The sequence below is a fragment of the Myotis yumanensis genome, unplaced genomic scaffold (genome assembly GCF_028538775.1).
Source record: "Myotis yumanensis isolate MYYU_CA2020_CCGP unplaced genomic scaffold, mMyoYum1.0.hap1 SCAF_18, whole genome shotgun sequence".
Lineage (NCBI taxonomy): Eukaryota > Metazoa > Chordata > Mammalia > Chiroptera > Vespertilionidae > Myotis > Myotis yumanensis.
Window position 1 is genome coordinate 27,880,253 of NW_027223769.1, and position 16,189 is coordinate 27,896,441.

A 16,189-nucleotide genomic window follows, 5' to 3' on the forward strand; every position below is an offset into this window, starting at 1 on the left:
CTTCAGTTGGCAGGCCGATGTTCTAACCACTAGGGCTGCTCCATGTCTGCAGAGCTGCCAATGTGAGAAACACTGCCCCATGATGCTCTGGCCTGGATGGCTGTATCCAGGGTCCAGTCTGTATGGCTATCAGCTTACCTCTCTCCTCCAGCTTTGGGATAAAATACACAAAGCTCTTAAGCCCTTAGCCAGAGAGCAGATTCTGTCCCCACCATCAAACCCATACACACACTCCAGGTCACTCAATTCCAGGGAAGAGCAAGGATTTAGGGAGCAAACACCAGGCGAAAGTAGGTCACAGCAGGAGGATGGTAATCCCTGCTGTGGCTGGCCAGAGCAGTCAGCCCCTGCTATCAAGAGTGGCTCTGGGAAGAATTTTGGGGTCTGGAGCCCCAGCACCATCCCTTCTGACAGTATACCCAGACATTCTCAGCCCAAGAGCTTGCTGATTGTAACACTTCCTATGCTGCACTTAGAGATTCTATCTTTCATTCCACACCTCCCACAAGTATATTCTTTACACCCAGCCCTAGATCGGGTAGTAGAGATACAAAGAGGACCCTTGGGGAGTACATAGACAGGAATTCTGACCCAGACCCAGACAGTAATAAGCTAGTGCTATCAGTACTGAGATAGGCGAGAGCCCTCGAGCTGTGTGGACCTGTAGGAGGCTGCTGATTCAGCCTGGAGTCAGGGTAGAAAATATTTCCTGGAGGAGGTGATACTGAACAAGAAAGGAGTTCACCAGGAAAAAATGGGGAAGGGTACAGAGAATAGATGTACAAAGACCCAGCAGAATAAAAGTATGGTCTTTCCTTCTGGAAAATGCTGGTGGTCAAAGAGGGGCAGATCTGGGAGTGTTGTTTTTCTGAACTTTCTCCTTCAGGTGATAGAAGGTGGGTAGCACTGGTGGGGAGAGAAGTGGGGATAAAAGTACAGGCAAATGAAGCACAGGAGCAAAGATAGGGCAGAGAGGGAGTTAATGGAAGCACCTGACCTAATCGGAATGGGATGGTATTTGGGAAGCATGGATTGAAATAGGACTCCTACATATGTGGGTGGAGGTCTCCGGAAGCACTTGTCACTCTGGAGCCTCTGCAAGGTTCCTCTCAGGCCTGATTCTGTCCTGAGGGCACATCTCCCAGGATGGGCTTTAGTGTAAATCTGGCCTGCCTAGATATGGGTTCCGCCCATCTCTCTCTCCCTCCCAACTGATTCTTTTGGGCCCCTCTTGTGATGCCCTCTCCAAACCAGCCCCACCTCTCCTCCACCACTCGTAAGCCTCCATCCTTACCTCCTATTGCCCGTATCATGCTCCTTCTCTGAAGCCTCCCCTGACCCCAGGGGCTGGATCGGTAGATCACTCCTCTCCTCTGTGCTGCTACAGAAGAGAGTTGGAGTAGACTGATAAACTGTGGGCAGAGCTGGCTTATGTAGGGCCTCCTAGACAATGAGAAGGAGCTTAAGAGCAGAATCAGTTTTTCAATATAGATAATGGAGAATAAAGCGGAGGGAGTGAGAGTAGAAGCCACTGAGGACGCCATGCCGTGCCCACTGTGGGGTGGTGGTTTGGAATAGGGTCCTGGTGCTGGTGGTAGGAGGCTGAACAAAAGAGGATCTCACCCTCTCTGAGACCCCTCCTTCCCTCAGAATGTGCCCATGCTGAATCTTGCTCTTCCTCTCCTCCAGGATGAACAGGGGCACCTCACACCACACTCCCATTCCGTGCTTCCAGAATGCCTTCTGGGATTGTTTTGATTTCACGCTGTACACCTCTTCTCAAAGAACAAGCTTGTGGAGAGCAGAGGCCAGGGGAACCCTCATTAACTCCAGTTTCAGCAGCTCCAGGTCACCTTGGGGAACTGAATGTAAATTCCAACAGGGGCTCCCCACCTTCTGAAACAGGCTCCCCTCAGATGGACAGGACCCCAGAGAGGGACAGGACAGAGCATTTACTTTGAGTCGTCTTAAAGGCTAAGGTTCAGCAGAGGAGATGAGATGGTCAGGAGTCTGGAGGCTAATGAACCTGGGGGGGCAGGGATAGCCATGGTGGGGAGTAGGATGAGACACTCCACCACCTCACAGGGTCCCTGGGGGCCAGGTAGGGCTAGGAATACCAACCTGGGAGGACAGACCACTAGAGGTCCTAGAACCTGCACGTAATGGAAAGCTCGGCACTGCCCCTGGGAAATGAGTGTTTGCAAGGAGGAAGATGGAGTCCCCTGTGGCAGCCTTGGGCCCTGCCCATTCTGTCTTGGGGATCAGCTTCTGGAGGCCTCCGTCTCAGTCAAGCAGTGAGCAGCCAGAAGAAAGAAAGGAGCTCAGTACAAATATAAATACCTTTAATGAAAGCCGAATGCACCTTACAGAGCTTCGAGGACAGCCACCAGAGCTGGGGTGGCAGCAGGGGCACTGCAACTTGACCCCAATGGCTAGGCCAGAGGCCCCAGGAGGCAAACAAATGCCAGAGCAGCCGCCAGCAGCAGGGGAGCAGGGGCTGGGGTTTGGGCAGGTGCTGTCCCCCTCAGTGTCTCCTGGTTGGTCTCGGGGCCTGCACCATGCTCCCAGACGTGCACAGGGCTGCCACACAGAGTGTGCAAGTTATCTGGGTGCGGGGTCCGACGAGCTTCTTGCTGTAGTGACTCCCACACGGCAGCCGCCTCCTTCGGGCAACCCGACAGAACTTGAGAGGCGCAGGTGTGGAAGTCATTCCAAGACCTGTTCAGGGCACGGGATGAGGGGAGTTAGGTGGGACAAGGAGGCTTTGGAATGGGAAGAGGTTCAGGCACGGAGAGTAGAGAGGGTCAGGCTGCTGTCTGTGCACCTGCTCTTACCTGCAGATGGTCTCCAGCTCGCCTCCGTGACCCATGCCATCCCCCAAGCGGATGAGACACTTGGCGAAGCCCTGGTATATGTCACAGCGGCTTTGGCCCACGGCAGCTGCCTCCAGTGGAGATAAAAGGACTGGGGTTAGGGGTGGAAAATAGCTGATAGGATGAGCTGGCCCACCTCCCAACTCCCAGGGGCTTATTTACTCTGGCAAGCTCTGGGGACATGACTCAGCGTGAAAGAGGTACCCCAGAGAAATGAGGGGCACATCTGGGATCACCTGCCTGTGCTCTGTTCTAGGTGGGACTGAACAGAGTCAATGTGGAGCAAGGCAGGGTAGTGTCCTCACATCCCAGGGGTCAGCTCTTCCTCTGAGCTTCTGGGGCTTCTGCAGCCCCAAGTCGGGTAAAGATGATCTGAGTGAAGGAGCCAGGACAAGATAAAGGGGGGCAGGGTCCAGGGCCACACTTCCCCTCCCCAGCACCATCCAGTCTCTCTGCAGTTTAGACAAACTTTGCGTGGCTTTCCCACCCCACCCAAAACAAGTATTTCAGACAGGTAGGGCAGGATAGAGGGTGTCAGGATCCAGGCCAGATCCTAACAGAAGACCTCAGAGGACCCCAAAGCTGGTCTAAAGTCTCACCAAAGGCTATGTCTTCCCTTTATCAGAATGGGGGCTGTGAAATTTTGAGGTCCTTCCCCCACAACCAGGGCTCAGTTCACACCCCTCACTTTCAGTTCTAAGGACACGGGTACACATTATTCCCTCCATGGAGCCCTTGCACCTCCTTGCCACACTGGCTCCCAGCGCTCAGGAAGGCTGTGCCCCAGCTCCCACACACCCTAAACCCAGCCTGATGAGAGGGTGTAAGGCCCAGGTCTAGTACGCCTGCACTCACCGAGTGGTGGTAACAGCAGCAGCAGCAACAGCCCCACTGCACAGGGCAGTGGCTGGCAGTGGTGACAGCAGCAGCAGAGCATCATCCCCGGCTGGGAGCTAGTGCCAGAACTAGCAGCTCCGCTAGGAGTACAGCCCTTCAGCCCAGCCTCCGGAAGGAGGGACTGTGATTGGATGGGAGCTGGGGGCGGGGCTTCAAAGCCAGCAGGCAGCCCCACCACCAGTAGGCAAATCAGTAGGCAAGTTGACAAAGAGGGACCCTAGAGATAAGAGCCCAGGGGATCACTGCTGGCTAAGCTGAGCCCAGGGCCCTTGGCCCAGGGATGGAAAGGGGAGATGTAGGAAAGCCGATGAGGGTGGGTGGCCAGGACCATGGAGTGGGTTGGCCTTGACAGAGCTCTACAGAAGGAGAAGAGAGGCCAGGGAATAGAGAGCAGTTATCAAAGTCACTCCAAAGACACACCAAAAGCACACATATTCCATTTTATTCCAAAAGCATTTAATTGAATTCCTTAATGTTTTTCAAAAACAAAAAGATCCAAAACAGAGGTAAAAACGAACATGGAAAATTCAACTCAAGTGGTGTCACAATCTCGGGGGGTCATGCTCCAGGCATGGCAGAACCCAAGAAGGCACAATACCCACCTGGGCCCAGCCTAAACCTGCTGGCTACCATAACCAGTAGACCACAGCCAGTGCTCACCCCCTCAACCACCTCAGAGGTGCAGAGGTGGAAGCCTGAGCAGGTAAAGAGCAGACATGACCCTGCTTTGGCCTAGGCCCGTCTACTGGCCTTCAGTGCCACCCCACCCCAGGGCACGGCAGGCTTAGCTAAGGGAGGCTGGGGGTCACAAGGCCATGCAACATGAGGCTGAGACGCCGGGCCACTTTGCTGAGTGAGTTGTGTGGTTCGGCCTGCAGGAACTGGAAGAGCTTCTGGCGCACCTGGGCCATGACGGAGCCCATGTGGTCCCGAGTGACAGGGTCACTGTGGTCCAGATGCATCACAGCCTCTTCCAAGTAGCTGAGGACAGAGGAAAGGTACAGGTTACAGGTGAGCTCCGGCAGATGGGAGCGCCCCCTGGTGGCACTGAGGCCGACAGGGATGCCTAACAAAGGAACCCTCCAGGCCCGAGATGGGTGGAGGCAAAGGGAACTGGTGGAGAGAATTAGGGAGGGAGTCAGGCTAGAGCTGGAGTCTCTGCTTTGAACTGTTCCCCCACCACCACCTGAGCCCATCTCCTGGTCCATCTCCTGGTCCAACTGCGCCCACTCACCTTAGCTTGAGGTCAGTTCGAGTGCCAAGGTCAGAGGCCAGCTGCTGGATGAGGGAAAGGAGCACAGGCTGGGAGAGTGGGCAGGGTGGCTGCCCAAAAACCTGGCCCGGGTCCACAGTTTCACAAACATATAGCACCAGGTTCAGGTCAGCAGCTGTCAGGGCCTGCGTAGAGAATAGCATTTAGTGTGTGGGCCTTGTCAGGAAACACTTGAGCCTTAGCTGGGCCTAACGCCTGGCATACCTGCTGGAAGGCCTGATTGAGGTGGCCCTGCTGCAGCAGCTGCAGGATATGGGCTTGCTGGGCCTGGCAGTCGAGGTGGGTAGTAGGGACAGGTGTGCCGGCAGCTGAGCGCATGGCCTGCATGATGCTAGAGGTGACGGCGGCCTGCTGCTCCTTGAGTGCCACACTCACCTCACCCTTAACAATGCGCTGTACCTGTGCTAGAATGGACTCCTGCAGGCTGCAAAGGGAAATGAGGGAGATGAAGTAGGGAGGCTGGTGTGGCCCTTTCCAAACCTACCACCTTGCCCAGGACCCTACCCACACACCTGCCCACAGCCACATGCAGCTGGTGCTGCACTTCAGCCCGGACACTGCTGGACACAGTGGCTGCCATCTGCTCAGTGGCGCCCTGCAGTGTGCTGACCAGGCCCCGCAGCTGAGCTAATACAGGCTCCCTCGCCTCCTGCTCTCGCACCTTCCGGCTCTTCATGTGGCTCTCTAGCTGTTGCAAGTCTGAAAGTTGACCAGGGGGGCCATGAGAGTGATGGGGAAGAAGAGGATAGCCCCTCCTCCACCTTGGAGCATATGACTCCACTCACATTCCTGTGTGCCCAGTCGGAAACTATCATTGATCTGCTGGAACATAGCCTGGCAGCTCTTCTCAAAGGCAGGCAGCACCACACTCTGGAAGGCTTCACGGTAGGCGGCCTGCATGGGCCCCTGTAATGTGTCTGCAGCTGCTCGGGCGATGGCATCTGTCAAGTTCTGGGGGTAGAGGGAGGGGCCGGGTGGAGCCAAAAGTCTGAGCCCCAGCTGGCCTGACCAACCCCACCAACCACCAACCTCCTTCATCTTTAACCCTTTAGCACCTTGGACTTCAGCAGCTTGGAGATATTCTCTTTCATGCTACCCTCCACAGCCGTGAGCTTGGTGGCCACTGAGGTGTTCAGCTGGCCTGCCACAGGCTCCAGACTCCTAGAGACACCTGGGGCAGGGTTCGGAGGGAGAGGTGGAGCCATGAGAAGCAGCTTGACAGGTGGGGGGCCCACTCCCATCCAGCCCATCCAGAAGTCTCCATGCAAAACTCACATGGAGGCACCGTCTTCTTGATCTCATCCCGTATGCTCCGCTCCAGTCGCCCGGCCACAGCAGAAGACAGTGCCTGGGACAGCTGTTGTGTCAGCTGTTCCTGCAGCTGCCCACCCCGTTGCTGCCCCTCGGCCAGTGCCCGCTCCAGCCGCCGCTCTGCACTGTAGTTAAGGAACAGGCCTGGAGCAGGTCCCACTTCCCTTCTAGGTCTAAGAATGCTGCAGCTGCCCCTATCCCTCTGCAATGCCAGGTCACTGCCCACAAGGATACGCTCCTGTTCGTGCCGAGACTCGAGGGCACGTTCCACGTGGCCTGTGACGGTGCTCTGCAGGCCTTCGAGCTGGGTGCACAGACGCTGCAGCAGCTCTTCTTGGCTGTGCCGCAGCTCCACCAGCTCTCTCTGCTGTTGCCAAATTAGTGCTGGCCAGTCCTCAGGGGGCTCTGCCACCTGCCAGTAGCACCAACAATCACATGCCTACCCCACCTGTCCCCACACACTAGACTAGGGAATGGCCCAGAACTCTTCCCCACCCTGAGAGAGGAATCCTAGAAGTAGAAAGGGTATTTGCTCACTCACCTGGTGCTCCGTGAGCCGGGATCCCACGGCTGAATCCCTGCCATAGGCGAGAAACACCTCAGGCCAAGTCATGCAGGCAGCCTAGGGACCACCCCTTCCCCTGGCCCCAGGCCCTCTCCTACCCGTCATCCTTTTTGCCCTTCCTCTTGAGCTTGGGTGAGGTCCGAGGGGATCCCTTAGTCTTCCAGTCCTTGGCAGGCAGTCGTGGAGTGGGAACTTTGGTGCTAAAGCCCCCTGCAGCAGAGGCAAGGCTGGCCACCTCATCATCGTGGTCACTGTGAAAAGGGGAGAAAGAGGCCTAAGTGCCTACCACTTGCTGGCCCTCCCTTGTGAGAGAAAGGTTGTCGAGTGGCATCTACCTTTGTTCAGCGCTGGTGTCCTGGCTGTCATGTTGCTGCAGCAAGTGATAAGGTGGTCGGTGGAAGGCCAGGCTCTTATGCTTTTCCTGAAGGCCATTCCTAGGGCTGGGAGGACGGCCGACTCAGATGACCATCTGAAACCCTTAGCATCAGTATACTTTCCCCCTCCCAAGCTCCTCACCTTTCTGCGAGACTGCTGCAGGTCTCCCGAGTAATGTCTGGTGCTGTTGGCCAGACCTGACTGTCAGGGGCTGTGGCCTCCTGGGTCAAGGCTGCCTCCAGAAGGGAAGGGGTACTATGCCGATCCCCATCCCCCGGGCCTCCATCCAGGCTAAGCTGGGGGCCAAGCTCAGGACCTGGCCGGGGGCGTGGGGACAGCAGATGTAGTGCAGAGGCAGCTGAGGCCATACTGTTTGGCTCAAGGTCCTCAGGAGCAGAGGAGCCAAAGCCACGGGACAGGGCCTCAGATGCGATCTCAGGGATGTCCTGGGACAGGGCAGTGGAAGCCGAGGAGATAACATCAGGAGAGCGGGTACGGCTGGGGGAAGCCTGGGGTAGCCCCAAGGGCTCTACTTCCTGCAGCTCCAGGGCGAGTGCAGAGGCAGCAGTAGGTACCTGAAGGGGCCAAAATGGGGACTTAGATGGAAGGAAATAGGGGTGGGGGAAACACAGAGACAAGGCACTGGTGTTTGCAGTGATGCGATGGGGCAGTGGGGAAGGGGGATGCAGTAAAAGACAGCCACAGCTCTGGAGGAGAGGAGGTGGGAATGGATAGGCTAAGGAGCTGCCCTGCAGGGAACATGGCAGGCTGAGATGACCTCAAGGGAAATATGGGCCACTTGAAGCAGAACAGGACAAGGAGACAGGGTGCTATAGAAGACTGCTCCGACCTTCCTGATGTTATACACCTGCTAACCTGCATTTCACACTCACGCACCTGTCCAGGCCCTTTGGGAGTTAATTTGTCAGCTGCCCCTGGGAGCAGGCTGGGCAGGAGGCTGCGTGGGCTTGTCTGCAGGCTGCTGCCGCCGCTGCTGCTCATTGTCAGACTGCCATCCAGCTGCAGCTTGGGGCTCAAGGTCAGCTCCTCAGGTGGCCTGATGGCAGGAAGGCTGAGGCATAAGCAGCCAGAGCTTGGCATCAGCTGGCACCAACCCTTGTCACCCCCCAACTCTGACCCTCACTTCACCTGGGCAAGGAGGGGTCCACAGCTGAGGTACTGCTCATGGCAGATACAGCTGTAAGAGAGGAGCTGCTGCTGCTGCTGCTGCTACTGCTGCTATTACTAGGTGATGAAGCAATCTGGGGAGATACAGAGAGTAAGAGCTGTGGCCGATGGGGAGGGATTCCCAGGTCCCCCTGCCCTAAGCCCTAAGCCCCAAGCCCCAGCCCCAGCACACCTGTTGCAAGGAGGTGCTAGGTGTCATGAAGGCGTCAGGTGTCATCAGCTTGGGCTTGGTCTCACTGCTCAGACTAAGGAAGTCAGCGGGTGCAGGTAGCTCCACAATGCGTCGGAGATCAGGCTGGGAGCCGTGAGTAGCTGAACTCAGGCCCTCGGAGCCCAGTTCAGGCCGAGATTCTCCAAATGCTGTGGGGAAATCTGCCACTTTAGTCAGATCTCAGACCCTGGCCAGTTTAACCTGCTTTCTTCTCCCCCCTTACTCACCAAAATCCTCATGGGCAGTGTGGGTGGGGAGCGGGGCCACCACATCAGGGTTCAGCTGTGGCTGGAAGCGGATCTGCACATCTTGCAATGCCCTTCAGGAAGAGGAGGATAGGAGAGGGCTCAAAGGGGCCAGAGTCAGTAGGGTGAGGAGGGGCAGACAGGGCACACTCACTTAGTATGCACACAGAAGAGCTTGATGAGCACACCGGCTGCAGACTCCATGGCACCAGCTCCGTGGGTCCCATCTGCAAGGACAGTGTGGACAACTAAACCCCTGGCCCTCTGTGCCTTGGCACTCCCTACATACCAACATACAGCCCCGACCCTGAGCAGCTCACCAGCCCCGAGGCTGTCGTTCTCTTCCTCAGCAGGCAGCACCTCCGTGTGCCGCAGCCGGCAGCGACTCACCACCTGGATACCGAAGCTCAGTACAGGGTGGGTGAGCAGGAACTCAGAGATGGAACTGAAGCAGGCACGGCCTTCTTCCTGGTTCTGCAGCAGCTCCATCACATAAAGGACCTGCACAGGCAGCGCATTCACAGCTGAGCTCAGGGGCTGTGAAGGCTGTGGATGTGCCACATATCCCTACCTGCCCGATGATACCAACTCTGCCCGAGGTGTCCCCAATGCAGTCTACCTTCCGTTGTACATCGCTGAGAATCAGGTATTCTGCTGAGAGGTCCAAGCAGACTTTGAGGCTAGGGGGCACACTCACTGAGCTGAAGATATCTGGAGAGAAACTGGGAGGTCACAAGGCAGGATGAATGAGCCTAAGAGAGTGGAAAGAACTCACATCCCCAACCCTGCTACGCCCGTCCAGCTCCCCAGCTTGTGTTTACCGAATGGTCTGCAGGCAGGTCCAAGACACTGTGCACCACATCTTTAACTCCTGATTCTGGTCAGCACCAGTAATGAGAAACCTCCAGAAAGGGACCCTGCAAAGCAATAAGACACTGAGAGACTGGCTGGGAGCCCAAGGTCCAGTGCATCACCCGCTTGCCTGCCCACTCACTCACTCAGGGTCCTGTTTCTTGTGGTTGTCACAAAATAGGAGGCAGGAGAGTGGCCGCCCATCATGAGGCTTCAATTCATGCAGACATCTGCAAGCAGGCAGATGAGGGACCTGAGTAGGTGATCTAGTCCCCTACCTGGGGGTTCCTGGTCCCTCAGCTCCTGCCTTACCTTGGCTCGTCCTGCCCCTCAATGTAGATCTGCCAGAACTTGACAAAGCCATCATGGCTTGCTGTAGCCAGGACAGTCCCATCAGGTGAGAGGGCCCCTTCACTCAGGTACTGGGAAGAACCCAAAGAGCCTTGCTTTACCACCTGACTAGAGGTGGGAGCAAGCCCATCTCAGATGAAAATGACAGTGAGCTGGCCTGACCCGCAGTGGATCTGCACATTTGCGTGAAAGACTGAAGAATTGGGAGGGGGGGTCATAAAGAAGACTAGACCCATGGGGTGCACATTAGGCATGAGCTCCCCAGGTAAAGGTTACTCTGTGATCCATGTCCCCATGGGCAGAATGCCAGTAAAGCTATCTGAGCAGCTATGGGTATGAGGAATAGATGAGAGACATAAGAAAAGGGGAAGAGAAGGGAGGCAGTCAGTTGCAGGCTTACTGTGCTGTGGCCTTTTACCATGATGAAGCCCTGCTTGATTTGGCTGACATCCACGGGCCAGGTGCTGTGGTTGGAACGGAGCATGTCCAGGTTCCACACCTCAGCCTGGAGGGTACAGAGAGGTGAGTGTTCAGCCCATGTCCACACCATGGCTGCTCTATCCACCCCCTCTCCCTATGCCCAGCCTCCTCACCCGGTCCTCATGCAACAGGGCCACCATTGGGCTGCCCTCCTCACAGCAGTCTTCACTCTCCTCGGGAATGAAGGGGCACCAGATGATCCTACGGAAGTGGTTCAGTGGCGTACCCTCTGGCTGCCGGATATGGACCAAAATCTCTTCTCTAAGTGGGGTGTTAAGGATTAGACAAGTGGATGATGAGTGTGTCTGGCATCCCCAGCTCTGCCCACCTTTTTTCAGCCCCCCATTCCATCCCAAGGAAAGGATACTGAATTTTGCCATTAACCAGAGCCAAGTGCCACACGAACAGGTTTCCTGCCTCATCTAGGCAGGCCAACTGTGGGGAGTTGACGTGTGCGAAGGCCAGGTCAGCCACACTGCCTGTGAAGCCCTTGAGCAGGGTCCGCTCCGAAGTGCTGACACTGATCACCCGCACCATCGCTGAGCCATTGTTGGCAGCTGGAATCAGGACAGGGGTTGCCCATAAGTGAGTGTCTAGGCCCAGGCAGCAGCAGAGAAGCTCTGCCCTTGCCCGCCTCAGTGTTACCACCAATCTCAAGCTTGGTTTTTCCACTTGGCTACCCAAGGCCTGGCAGAGACAAGACTTCCATTGTATCCCTAACATCTGAGTGGGCTGAGTGGCCTTACACTGAATCTGCATCTCTGGAGCTTCCGGCAGAACACCTCCCTCCTCTCCCTTGACCCAACTCACCCCGAATGGCATAGGCCAAGAAGGAGTTGGACACAGCAATCAGGTTGCCATAGTAGTATTTCTGCTCCCAGTCATACTTGGCGACAGGCTGGATTTTCACCTGAGAACCAAGGGTGAGGAAGGTCGTAGAAGCTGAGGGCTGGGGCAGCTTTCCCAGAGCTTAGGTGCTCCCCAGCATCCCTGCGGACAGCAGAGGCTGCATGTGCAAGCCCAGCCACCCAATCACAACTCCTGGGGCCAGATTCCCAGAGACTTGGTAGCCAACCCTGGCTTCCTAAGACTGCGGCATACTACCTGTTAAGGTGGTCCCCATAGGAACTGGCAGCATGACAGTGGAGAAGAAGAGACTGTGTGCCCCATCTACCATACATGCCACAACATCCTAGTACCTTGTTGCTCCCCCGTGCCTTGCTCGAGATGCTGGAATCACTGCTGGCCACAATCTCCACCTCCTTGGCCAAAATCCCAATGCAGGTAGAGCTGTCATCTCCTGAGAGGCAGCTGCGGGGAGGGGTGCACAAACTTAACTCTTGTTTACCCAAAGTTTCAATAGGCGGGGTTGGAATGTGCAGATGATACAGCTACCATGTGGAAGGTGTCCAATCCCAGGTGCACAGCTCTGGGTCCACTGATCCCTAGACCGGTAGCTCACCTCCCTCCTTGGGAATGTTAAATCAGGCACCTAAACTTTAGATCCAGGCCAAGCCCTTGATCTTGTCCTCACCCCTCATCCTAGGGCAAGCTCCATGTGGTTAAGTGCTCCATCCAGGAAATCTAGTGTGGGAGCAGCAGAGGCTGCTAGCCCTTCTCTCCCCACCTCTCATGCCTTTAGCTAACAGACACTCCAAAGATGCCATCACCACCACTATTATCTCCCAGGTACTCACATGACCTGCTTCTCCTGCAGGTTAATGGATGGCTTGGACCGGAGACCAGGCTTGTTTGCTGAAGTACCATCCCCTGAGCAGAGGGGGTCTGGGACCAGGAGCCCATTGAGGTCACCATTGTAGGTGTTAGGTGGCCGCTGGCTCTCTGCACTGGGGCCTGAGGACAGGTAGGACCACTATCATGAGGTTGTTTCACCTGCCTACTGGCCTCTCTTCCTGCAGGGCCTCCCTCCAGAACCATCAGGTACTCAGCAACACTCAACTGAGACACGTCTATGGGAAGGAAGGCCCTTTGTTCATCTCTCATTCCATAACACTTAAGGTGAATCCAATGTATACCAGGACCAAGGATGAGCATGAGGCTCTTCTACCTGGAGTAGGGTGCAAGCCATCAAGGATCCTCTAAAGCAGCGGTTCTCAACCTGTGGGTCGCGACCCCTTTGGCGGTCGAACGACCCTTTCACAGGGGTCGCCTAAGACCATCCTGCATGTCAGATATTTACATTACGATTCATAACAGTAGCAACATTACAGTTATGAAGTAGCAACGAAAATAATTTTATGGTTGGGTCACAACATGAGGAACTGTATTTAAAGGGCCAGAAGGTTGAGAACCACTGCTAAGGCTAATTAATACTCAGGCCCGAGTGAGTCAACACAGAGGGACTATGTGTACGTGAGGGAGGACATGGGAAGGGTCAGGACAGATTTCATAGAAGAGTTGCCATCAGAGCCAGTGTAACTAGAACACACAAACATGGGAAGGATAAAGGGAAAACAAGGCTCCAGAGAAAGCAGGTATGAGGGTGAGGTGCTTAGATTCTCCCTGTGGCGGTGAGAGCCACAAGAGTTTTTAAAGGGAAGGTGACATGGTCAGCACTGGCCAGAGGGCTCATTGCTCTAAGGCAGTATGCAGAATAGTTGAGAATCTGGGTGAGAGATACCAAGGCCTAGACCGAGGTAGTGGCAGGGGTTGGAGAAGAAAGGATGGACTCCTAAGGCATGGAAGGGGAGTGATAAGATGTGGAAGTATGGAAGAAAGGAGCTTGCCCCACAGAGAAATGGCTCAGAAGAAGCTACCTTGGGCAGGTAAACTCAGGATGAATGAACATGAAGAGCTGGACAAAGAAGAGAGACACTATGGGGTAGTGTGTTGAGTCAGGAAAGACAGCATTTTAGTTGTTTGCCATTCACTGAGTTTCAAGCACCCTCCTAGATTCCGACACCACTCCAAAACTCCCAGGTGGCAAGGAGACTAGGGTTCCACATTCTGGATCACATCAAGTTTCTAGGCACAAAAAAGTCTGGGGTCTGACATGGTCCTCCAATGAGAGGAGACAAGCCAGAGCTCCTTGGCAAACAGGAGAATCAAGCATCGATCAATAAACAAGGAGTTCAGAAAAAAAGTCTCCAGACCACTTCACTTGGATCAGAGCCACTTGAGCTGCTCAGGGGTAAGCTGACCACTCTCTCTCCCAAAAAGGCTATCATGAGGACAAACAAACTGCACAAGATTGGCCATGCCAGGCTCTACCAAACCTGTGTGGAGTTTAGTCTACCTAGCAGCTGAGGAGCATGAAAGGCCCAAGCCAAGCTCATGAGTAAAGGGAGCACACTCCAGGCCTGGTGCAAAGGACTCAGTGGTTCCAGGCAGCAGATGGATTTTCTCAGGAAATAGGGGGTAGTTAACCCCACCCAGCATGAGCACCAGTGCCTGCTGCAGTAGCAGCCAGTCTGGGCCTCCCAGCAGGTTTAAGAACAGGGTCTGAGGGTCCTCGCTGGTTTGGCTCAGTGGATAGAGCATCCACCTGTGGACTGAATGGTCCCTTGTTCGATTCCGGTCAAAGGCTCATGTTCAGGTTGCAGGCTCAATCCCCAGTAGGGGGTGTGCAGGAGGCAGCCCATCAGTGACTCTCTCTCATCTTTGATGTTTCTATCTCTCTCTCTCCCTCTCTCTCTGAAATCATTTTAAATAAATTAATAATAATAATAATAAAGAACAGGGCCTGAGGAAACACCAATTCTCAGCTCTGGACACTGCACACCTAAACCACCAGCTGGTCTTTCAACCACTACAACTTCACAGGTCGCTGAACCTGCCAGGAAACTTTGGTACCTTCACACATGCTGTTTCCTTTTTTGTGAATGCCTTCCTGACTACTAAACTGTTCATACTACAAAACCTAAACATTATCTCCTTTCTCAGACCTGTTCTCAGGCACTCTCCAGTCCCTACCTCACCCACTCTATACCCATCAACATACCCAAACACTCCTCTCCTTCAACAGCATTATGTTACACCTTCCTTAGCCCCCGAGGGCAGGAGCACCTCTGAAGTATCACTGCAAGCCCAAATAAAGTTTAAAAGAAAGGAAAGGAACCAGGGCTTGCGGATGGTTGTAGCCTAATTCAATCAGAGCCATGCAGTCTGTGATTTGCCTTAATCCCAGAAAGGACACAGAATTGGGAGTGGCCACTTTTCCTCCAGAAAAGTTTCAGAAAGCATGCCTAAAAGTCTCTATTTTAGAGGAAAGGGCAAGTTGCAGAGGGGATCCACAGCTCCGCAGCACAACGCCCAGGTCTCGACACCGAACTTAGCGTACAGAACACGGACTAGGCCTCAGAACTACGGCAAACGGGTTGGGCACTCAGATCAGTACCAGCAACATGATAGGCTTTGGGGCCAGGAAACCAAGGGGGCCCCGCGGCTTAAGAGAAGGAGCCTCACCTCACCTTCAGCCGAGACGCTGAAGGACGAGGCAAAAAGGCCCGGCGCTGGGGTGGGAAGGGATCGCCCCGGGGTCTGCGCCCTTCTGGGAACATGCTTAGGAGTTTACCGCTCTAACCATCGTCTGCCCTCAACCAGCCGGGAGGGTGCAGAGCCGGTCTGGAGGGGCCTGCAGGCCCTGAGGGCGAGCCTGGCTCGAGCCGCCCCTCTGCCCCTCGGCGAGGGCCCACCCCCGCTGTCCTGGCTCACCTCCCGCGGGCCGGTCCAGCTTGAGAATGTCCCGTAGGTGCTGCGTGGCGTCCTCTATGTCGATGCTCGCGCAGGAGGCCATAGGCCCAGCCACAAGCGCCCTGTACGCGCCGCGTTCGTTTCGCTGCCGCCACGCACCAGCCGAACACAGTCGCGCAGGGACCAGATGCGGCACGCCGGTCACTACAATGGGTCCACCCGCACAAACCGCGGCCCGCACCAAGCCCCTGAAACCCTCCAATCCCACCAACCGCCTCCACTTCCGGCCCGCCGAGCCTCGGCTCCCGGAATCTGCACGGACTGGAGAAGAAAGGTTCCGGGCTGAGAGCGGGCGCCTCACTCCTTCAGAAGCCGTCTGCCTCCGCTATCCCCGCCAGGTGCTAGCGGGGGCCGGAGAGTTTCGCAGTGTTGAGGCAGAAGAAAGCCCTACTAGCCTCAGGATATCCCGTCGGGTCTATGCCCACTTCCAAGGCATGGACTCATGATGGGCCTAGGACCGGGTCAACTCCGCCACTCAGGCTGTAGTCAGACCTCTCCAACAAGAAGCTGAATTAGCAGGGGCCTCGCTTTCCTCTTTAGGAAATGAGGGGACCCAGGATGTCAAAAGGTCCAGGAATTGCAAGATCACGATAGCCCCACCAAAAATATCACATTGTTCCCTAATAGCCCTCCAGCACCCCATTGCCCAACCTAGTACCCTCAGGCAAGAAGAAAGAAACCAGTTTACAAAGACCTCTTTATTGCAGACATTTCAGGCACAGGTACATGGAAGAAGCTGTATTGCAGATTTTATACAAGGTGGTTTAAGAGGCAAGCACCTACCTCTCTCCCACCCCTCAAATACATAGCCTAGATACGAGTTCCACTGAAATCTCCTGATACTCTCCTCTCAAA

The 16,189-nt window shown here is 55.3% G+C and overlaps 2 protein-coding genes across 6 annotated transcripts; both read right to left on the reverse strand.

The window, feature by feature from the left end:
• Positions 1-2,432: 2,432 nt before the first annotated feature.
• Positions 2,433-3,813, reverse strand: NRN1L (neuritin 1 like). Its single transcript, XM_070398747.1, has 3 exons — positions 3,729-3,813; positions 2,835-2,964; positions 2,433-2,718 (listed from the first exon to the last, which is right to left on the reverse strand). Exons 1-3 carry the CDS (start codon positions 3,811-3,813, stop codon positions 2,433-2,435), a joined length of 501 nt encoding a protein of 166 aa, XP_070254848.1.
• Positions 3,814-4,196: 383 nt separating this feature from the next.
• Positions 4,197-15,565, reverse strand: EDC4 (enhancer of mRNA decapping 4). Of its 5 annotated transcripts, none has more exons than XM_070398077.1 (29): positions 15,296-15,565; positions 12,319-12,475; positions 11,821-11,932; positions 11,432-11,531; positions 10,989-11,178; positions 10,735-10,882; positions 10,542-10,646; positions 10,103-10,212; positions 9,937-10,020; positions 9,760-9,855; positions 9,558-9,660; positions 9,259-9,439; positions 9,093-9,165; positions 8,921-9,012; positions 8,655-8,842; positions 8,444-8,556; positions 8,192-8,351; positions 7,436-7,869; positions 7,255-7,359; positions 7,018-7,170; positions 6,896-6,932; positions 6,589-6,766; positions 6,319-6,474; positions 6,099-6,214; positions 5,829-5,994; positions 5,556-5,742; positions 5,248-5,467; positions 5,005-5,168; positions 4,197-4,751 (listed from the first exon to the last, which is right to left on the reverse strand). In XM_070398077.1, the coding sequence occupies exons 1-29, from the start codon at positions 15,375-15,377 to the stop codon at positions 4,559-4,561; spliced, it is 4,203 nt and encodes a 1,400-aa protein (XP_070254178.1). In that variant the 5' UTR covers positions 15,378-15,565; the 3' UTR covers positions 4,197-4,558. The 5 variants fall into 5 exon arrangements, with proteins under 5 accessions (XP_070254178.1, XP_070254179.1, XP_070254174.1 ...); XM_070398078.1 differs by having other exon boundaries at positions 8,192-8,366; XM_070398073.1 differs by having other exon boundaries at positions 6,319-6,766.
• Positions 15,566-16,189: the final 624 nt, after the last annotated feature.

Coding starts and splice junctions, on each gene's coding strand:
- NRN1L (XM_070398747.1), bottom strand. CDS start 3,813: ATGATGCTCTGCTGCTGCTGTCACCACTGCCAGCCACTGCCCTGTGCA. Junction 2,965..3,728: donor GCTGCTGTTACCACCACTCG/GTGAGTGCAGGC, acceptor CCCTAACCCCAG/TCCTTTTATCTCCACTGGAG. Junction 2,719..2,834: donor GAGCTGGAGACCATCTGCAG/GTAAGAGCAGGT, acceptor TGCCCTGAACAG/GTCTTGGAATGACTTCCACA.
- EDC4 (XM_070398073.1), bottom strand. CDS start 15,377: ATGGCCTCCTGCGCGAGCATCGACATAGAGGACGCCACGCAGCACCTA. Junction 11,933..12,318: donor CTGCAGGAGAAGCAGGTCAT/GTGAGTACCTGG, acceptor CCCTCCCCGCAG/CTGCCTCTCAGGAGATGACA. Junction 8,352..8,443: donor GTGGACCCCTCCTTGCCCAG/GTGAAGTGAGGG, acceptor TCCTGCCATCAG/GCCACCTGAGGAGCTGACCT.